The sequence below is a fragment of the Ictidomys tridecemlineatus genome, chromosome 8 (genome assembly GCF_052094955.1).
Source record: "Ictidomys tridecemlineatus isolate mIctTri1 chromosome 8, mIctTri1.hap1, whole genome shotgun sequence".
Lineage (NCBI taxonomy): Eukaryota > Metazoa > Chordata > Mammalia > Rodentia > Sciuridae > Ictidomys > Ictidomys tridecemlineatus.
The window spans coordinates 109,447,058-109,454,837 of NC_135484.1; the positions used below are offsets into that span (position 1 = coordinate 109,447,058).

The window sequence follows — 7,780 nt, forward strand, 5'->3', positions numbered from 1 at the left end:
ACTATCCTAGTGCAAGACTTCCATCTTCAAGGTCGTGGTCCCAGAGGAGTTCTAGAAAACCATAGGAAGGACAAAGGGATGACCCTGCAACTGAGTCAGCCCCCCTTAAGCAGCTTTCCTAAAGTGCCACAGTCACTCCTTTCATCTCAGCAGTTCCAGAGCCACACCATGCAGACATGAGAAGCTGGGAAGTGCAGTCTTACAGAGCATCACATTGCTGCCCCAAATAAAACTGGGGGTCAAATACTAAGGAGAATGCATACTGAATGGCAAGTCATCGTCTCTGCCATAGCTAGGAAAGAATGAGACTCCTTACAACCTATGTCTTATACCTTCCCAAACCATATAGGCAAACGACGCAAGTCCAACCCCAAACCCCTTGTTCTGAGTGAAGCTAGAAAGCAGTTAATGATCTACAGACTACCTCAGGTCCTCCGGCTGCACCTTAAAAGATTCAGGTGAGCTTGCTCTGGGAGTCCCAGATGGTTGTGAGCTGTGGGAATAGCTGCCTCAAAGGCGTGGAGAGGGCAGATGTCTATCTGCTTTGGTGTCGGGAGGGAAAGTTTATTCTCTGGAGACCTTGAGCTTTCCATGGAGATTCAGTGGTTCACATACACGAACACCAACTGAATTTGGAACCCAGCAGGACTGGGCTTCTGCTCTTTGGCCCTGTTTAACTGTCTAGCCTGCACCAGATATATCTGTGCCTGAAGATTTTCTAGCCTTGCTTGGACTCACTGTAGATTCATCTTCAGGATGAAGTTTCATAAAATCATCTGTGAAAAGAAGGGCAGGTAGTAAATTGTAAAGATTGTTGCCTGAAATGCTTGTTTAGGAATTTCTAGGTTCAAAGTACTTTGTGGAACAGTCACAGAAAATATATGTGGACATTGGTTATTACACTTTATTGATGAGAAAACCAAAGGCAGAAGCTTAAGTTTTCTCACTTCCCTGTTTTGCTTAAGGCTATCTATGAACACATATGGCAGTTTTCACTAGAAAGATGTTTATGTCCGTGTTCTAGGTGGTCTGGCCGTAACCATCGAGAGAAGATTGGGGTCCATGTCGTCTTTGACCAGGTATTAACCATGGAACCTTACTGCTGCAGGGACATGCTCTCCTCTCTTGACAAAGAGACCTTTGCCTATGATCTCTCCGCAGTGGTCATGCATCACGGGAAAGGGTTTGGCTCAGGACACTACACAGCCTATTGCTACAACACAGAGGGAGGTGCGTGCGCTTTACTCTGTGGGGTGGGGGACACGGAAAAGGGTTGGTGTGTCCACAATTTATTGCCTTCCTTTTATTTCCATCCCACAGGTCACCTATTGGGAAATTATATATGTTAAAATTCAGTGAAAAGAAATATGAAAGATTCAAATTTTTGATATATACTAAGTAACATTATAAAGTTGATTTAAGAATTAAAAGGAACTGACACATGTAAAAGTGCTTAGATCAGTGCCTAGTACATAATACTGGCTCAGTCTATCACAGTATTATCAGTACTATTGGCTATTGATAGTATTACTATTGCTGTGGTAATGATACTTCTGCAGACCTCAGTTTCCTTCTTGGTTATGCAGAAACTATAGTACCTCTGTGATTTTGTGGAGATATTATGAATCTCACTAGCTTCACTCAAAATAAAGCTGAGGACATTCCTGAGCACTTTCTGTGTTCTTATTACTTCCCTTACTCTGGGAAGAGTGGGGATGCAAGGGCTTCTCCAAAGGAGCTTGTGGCCCAGGGCAGAGCTTCCCAACTACCATATTGAGGCATATGGGGTGCAGATACGTTTTCAGCAGTGCCCCGGTTTTGAAACCCTCAGCACCTGGGGCACCCAGAGGCTGTGAACAAATAACTTATTCTTCTAATTTTCCTTTATCACTCCTATTTTCATTTCTCTCCTCCTTGTCCAAATACTTAGTCCTTAAGATCCTGGCTTTCTTTGTGGAATGTTCTAACGGCCAAGGAAAAAGCCTGAGTAAGCTGATGACAAAAACGACAGTCAGTGAATACTGTATGCAGTATTCATGGTTAGTTTTGGTAGACCAATGGTTACAGAGAACCCTGGTTTCATTTACTAGCCCTTCTTGCATCACCAGTAATCCAAGGGTGGCTCTAATTAGAACTCCTCTGTTCCTTTCTTCATCTCCTGGTTTGCTGCTGACTGGAAATGTGAATTGGGAAGTCATTTTCTTTTTCTTTCCTTTGGTTTCCTAGGTTTTTGGGTCCACTGCAATGACTCAAAGCTGAATGTATGCAGTGTTGAGGAAGTGTGCAAAACCCAGGCCTACATTCTTTTTTACACTCAAAGAACAGTACAGGGCAATGCAAGAATCTCAGAAACACAACTCCGAGCTCAGGTGCAGTCCAACAACAAGGATGAAGGCAGACCACAGATATTCCCTTGACTGAGAGGCATGGATAAAGACTGCTTTGATTTTAATCCGTTGGTGTCCACACATCTTTCCCCTCATAGGAAATAAGGCTACTGCAGGAACAGATTACTAGTTTGCCTCACTGGGGCTACAGTGGAAGATGCCAGGTGATTCATGTTCTGTCATAATGTTTGTAGTCACTTTCTTTTGAATGCATTTAGAAATCCCCTCCTTTCATAAAACAAATCAAAAGGAGTAACTTCTGTGAAGATTCTTTCACCAGTTGCTTCTGAATATAGAGGGATCTGAGTTGAGGAAAGGAGGAGGTGGGGATTGATTATCCAGCCAGGGGACTTTGGTCCCATTAGGTGAGTCCCCTACTAACCAGGACCTCTTAGCAGCACCAGAACATTCCCAAGGTGAGCAACTCTGGACAGAGCACATGAAGAGGGCTCCTGGGCTGGCAGCTTTTGGATGGAATTGGTTCTGACGTGGGAGGTAAAGTCCACAAGGGAAGTAACCTTCAAGAGTTAAAACTCAGAAACTTCCTTTTTCAGGGGATAGCAGCTGAAGAGTGGAATGAAACGTGGTATGTTCACGTGTCATACCCTCCCCGGCTGCTGCTGCTGCCGTTTAATCACTCTACACTTCTGGGACTGGCATGAACACCCCTTCCTTTAAAAAAAGGGACAGTTGACATGAAGCAATGGACCAGTACATGTTCTCTGTTGCATGCTGAGCCAAGGGGCTCTCCTGGCTATCCCAGTTCTGTAGCAGTTCTTTGGTTCGGTCTAGGGCAAGTTTATGGTTCAGTATAAATTGGTCTGGAGGTCAGTTGTCTCAGGCTTTCTCGGAATGCAGTAAGGGCGGGCAGGGCTTATTTGAATGACTGCTGCCCTTTCTTACCTTGGTGTAACACATGGCTTCTTTACCTGCAGATTCTTTGTTACGCCTGGAGAGTAGAATATTGGTGTTTGTAAGGCTTGGGAGCTTTTGCTTTCCCTAGGGTGGGGGAATTACTTAGGAATCCACTGTGTGTGTCCAGTTTATTGCAATGGCCCTGGCCTGTTTCCTTCTCATCTGCTACTCCCTATTGTTGCTTTAGCTACCTATCCTCAGTCCATCAGAGAAAAAGTCAAAAGTGCCCTCTCCTTTATTCCAATACTAGTAAAATATATTTTTCCTTTTAAAATTTGGTCAATTTCCAAATGAGATGAGTTTGCCAAACAAAAACTCTCCTTGACATCAGGCACCAGAATTTCCCTTCTTAGTCCTTTGCTTAAACTCCCAATGAAAGTGAAGGCAAACACCTATGTTTATTATTGTGGTGCTTGCGGCAGTGAGCCCCAACCTGTCCCTATGAATGCTCATCTTTTGACTGAGTATTTCATATTGTTTGAATTCAGGTAGAAATACAGTTGTCACTTGAAGGGAGTAGAAATGGAAGGGAGTTTGGGGAGGGGTGGGGCATGGGAAAAGTGAAGCTAAAGAGTGAGGGTTATAGCTTTAGCAGTGCTGATGAGCCACATTTCCCAAACAGATCTGTAGCATTTGCTGTTGATCTCAATTTTGAGTTGAACTCTCCTGTAGAACCGATAACACTGAGCAGGGAGGAAATTCAGACAGAAAATGGCTCACCCTGATAGGAAGGAGTGACTATATTTTAAATTATACTTGCTTTTTCCAACACTGTGAGGTTTCTGTAACATTTAGCTTTTATTTGGAAGCGATAGCGTATGGCATTTTTATGCTGTTTGGTTTATATTGTCTACTGCAGGCTTCTTTGTATAAGCTTTGCCTGGGTTCACCCTCTCCTGGACACTGTTTTAAAGTGTCCACAGCTGCCAGTGCTGTCAGAGGCTCTGATGTGAAAGTATACTCTCAAAGTCCACATTCCTAAGTTGGCATGACTGGTGATGACTTCTTGTGGCAATAGTAAAGTCCATTAACAATAACAACAAAAAAAAATGAAGGGAGTGAAAAAGTAAAGGAAACTGAATTGTGCCTCATCTTGACACCTATGTTTATTATTCTAATAATAAGAGAACTTGCAAGATAGAGAAGAACAGATAGAGCACCTGCTTCACCCCTCTGGCTGTCCAGAAATACTGATTAGTAAACAAAAATTAAAAGGTCTTCAATTTTTATTTAGAAAATAGCATACCAAACACTGTAAGGATTATTAGGCAGATTATTTGTAAAATAATGCTTGTTAGCTGAGCACTCACTTATCAAATTAATAAAGTCATTTAAAATGAGTTGGAACAGAAACCAACATCAGAGATGCCCCTAAGCTACACAATTATGAAGGTGCCCATTGCAGTCACAGACACCTCAGGTACCAGAAGCAGCAGCAGTAGGCACTGTTAAGTTAGTTTTTAAGATTTTTTTTTTTTTTTTTTTTAAGAACAGAAGGGTTCACCACTGCAAAAGCCAATAGCTATTAAGGGAAGTGTCCCTTTGCCTTTAAGTTATTTACATTGGAAACAGATGAATGTCTCAATTGCATCTTACATTAATTGAAACATTAGGAAAAAATGAAAATAAGAACAGGTAGAAGTTGACTAGCTGCTGCCAAATCAAACCCAAGATCTACTGAATCTTAAAGGGCCTGCTTCTTTCCCAGGGCAAGTAGTTAAGAGTCCCATTCCAGAAACCCTTTGTAGTTGGCTGGTGTGTTTACTTGCTGCTGTAACCAGCCAAGAAGAATGCACCCTGGCCCTCAAAAAAAGATTTCTTACCTCAGTCTAGCCTGACCCTCATACTTGTGGTTGCCTCTGAGACCAGCATCCATGCTAGTGTAAAAAAATTAGGAATGCCCTTGGCTGCCAGGAACTGAAGCACTTATTAAATGGTGGACAGAGTTCTTGCTAGCTTTGATCCAGCCCCTCTTAGGCTGAGGTAGGGGGCAGTGCCACACTGTAAAGAATTTCCAGATGTCTCTTAAAATGTCATGAACAAAATTGGAAACTGTAAAAGTGTTAATGTGTCCTATGGACTCAATAGCAAGAGTTTATTTTTGTTTTTAAGGGCAAGGCTTCTAGAGCCAATGATTGTATGAGTTCCCTACTCTGGCTATGCTTACAACTCCATCCAAGTGCAAGGGAAGAACCAATGGGGTGGATTGGCTGGTAGTGGGGCATGCCCCAGTGCAAGCCAGAGAGGTAGACAGTAGTAAAGAATGAAAACTTGGTTGGGGGTAAAGGGGTGGGGGGGTGGGGGGACAAGAAGGGAGAAATGAAGTTTGTTTTACTTACTGATAAAGCTTTGTGAACTAATTTTATACAATTCATAAATTGGTGCCTTGTACTCAATTATGGTTTGCATGAGATTGAAAAGGATTCCTTCTTATCATTTCAAGTGGCAAATGGGTCTATGTAGTGTTGAAAGCATTTCATCTCTTGTGTGTAAATGCAAATCATTCTTACCAGCAAGTTCTGAAATTTTATTGTAATGTCCAAGTTGTTCCTATTTGTAATTACTCATCAAATGGCTCTTTCCAGGCCTGCTGTATACCCTTGTATGTTCCATACATTAACTCTGGCCTTTGCAAAGCAGGCTGGAAGACTACCCCTTCCTAAATGTGTTCTATATCCTTATTTGGGGTTAAAGCTTATAAGTGGAAGGGTTGCTTTTCCAGCTGATTGGGAGAGCACAAATGATCAAAAAAGGCCTTTTAGTCTTTATCAAAATAATGACTTGTGCTGGGCAACTTGTGGTAGAAGTCAAACAAAAGTGGTTCCTCCTGAAGTGGTACCTCCATTAGTTCTAAAGTTCTTTTGCACAAAATAGCAAGAAGCAGTGTAGAAAACAATCCCCTATATGTGAATTCTAAGACAAACCAGTGCACTGTGTAATATGCAAAGGGAATGATGCAAAAGAGAAGCCTCCACCTGGGTCCCCACACCCTTTCCCAGGCAGATGTTGACTGGGATGGTGAGTGGATATGGAAGGTGGTGCTGAATGGCTGTGGGAGTGAGCTGAGTCCACTTACTGCAGGGCTGTTCTAAGCCTGTTTCTTTTGATTCCATCCAATCTTAAGGTTTCCCCTGAGCTCACTAGACTTCACACCAAAGGATTTTTTAAAAGCTCACCATTCCAAGCACACTTGATAACCAGGTTCCTTAGCCTAGTTACTGCACTAATTAGGTGAAGAGCTGTGCCTTTGGGGGTAAAACTTCCCATGGCCACTTAGGTTTTCACCAGGCACATATGCATCTCTCTGGTGGCTTAGATTCTTTTTAGTCAGCACTAAAGCTGAAAAACACCTTCTAAAAGAGGACTATGCGTTTAGTTTATATCTAACATGTTTAGCAACCATTTCCTAGGTCTAGGGCTATGACTTTAGTCACTATGTACTTGTTCAGCTCACACACTGCTCTAGTTATACTAGAGTTACTATAGCACTGAAGCAGTCATTTTTGTGGATTTGTTCCATATTTATGCTGGCATGTTTCATTTAAATCCAGCTAGCTATGGGTATCTAGCTCAGGGGTAAAGCACTTGTCTAGCATGCTGAGGCCCTGTGTTTGATCCCTAGCACTAAAAACAAAAACCCAAAAAACAAAACAAAACAACCTGGTCAAGGACTGACAAATGTAACTGGATCTAAAATTGACTTCCCTTGGAGAGAATGTTGTATTAGCAATGGTGAAAGCTAATACTTTCATTCACAGATTTAATGAAATTCCATCAAAAATCTTTAGAAATTGTAGACTTGATAGTTTTATATACTAAATTCATAATTAAGCCAGTTTATATGAAACCTTACCCAACCAGCATTGTGGCTTTAAAAACCAACCAACAGTAAACACTATTACTTGAAATTAAATTTGAAATTTTGAGTGAATTTTGAATTATGTTTCTGGAAGCTGCCACCTCTCCATGTTGATTTTCAACTTTGGAAATAATTTACTTTTGGCACTAGGGATTGAACCCAGTGATGCTTTACCACTAAGCTATATTCCTCACCCTTTTTATTTTCTGAGACAAGAATCTTGCTGTTTCAATCCTCTTGCCTCAGCCTGTTAAGTCCCTGGGATTATGGGACCTGACAACAGCACCCAACTCAACTTTGGAAATTTTTATCAAATAGAATGAACAATTATGAGAAGATCAGGAAGCAGACTTTAAGAGTCTAAGTTTCGTTCCTATAAGAAAAGGAGGTTGTGGTATTCTTTGTTGTTGCAGTAGTCTGATTTAGGTCTAATGGGGTTTAGCATCTGTTAGAGCTTAAAATTTTCCTCCTGATCTCCTGGAGGTAATGGCTTCAAACCTAAGCCTCACTCTCATATGTGACCACTCTTCATCTTGATAATCAGTTAAGATATAAACCTCTCAGAGGATCTCTAATCTCAGTGTACTGTATAGGGTCTTGGTTTCATATTAAGCCAGTC

General features: G+C 41.7%; 1 protein-coding gene across 24 annotated transcripts in view; it reads left to right on the top strand.

The window, feature by feature from the left end:
- Usp49 (ubiquitin specific peptidase 49) overlaps positions 1–4,803 on the top strand; it is a 91,816-nt gene extending 87,013 nt beyond the window's left edge. For 23 of the 24 annotated variants that reach the window (XM_078020028.1, XM_078020023.1, XM_040282640.2 and 20 more), the window contains 3 exons: positions 350–458; positions 1,025–1,230; positions 2,227–4,803. In XM_078020028.1, coding sequence (XP_077876154.1) covers positions 350–458; positions 1,025–1,230; positions 2,227–2,417 — 506 coding nt within the window. In that variant the 3' untranslated portion in view covers positions 2,418–4,803. The remainder of the gene's footprint in view (positions 1–349; positions 459–1,024; positions 1,231–2,226) is intronic. The other variant, XM_078020034.1, reaches the window with a different exon arrangement.
- Positions 4,804–7,780: the final 2,977 nt, after the last annotated feature.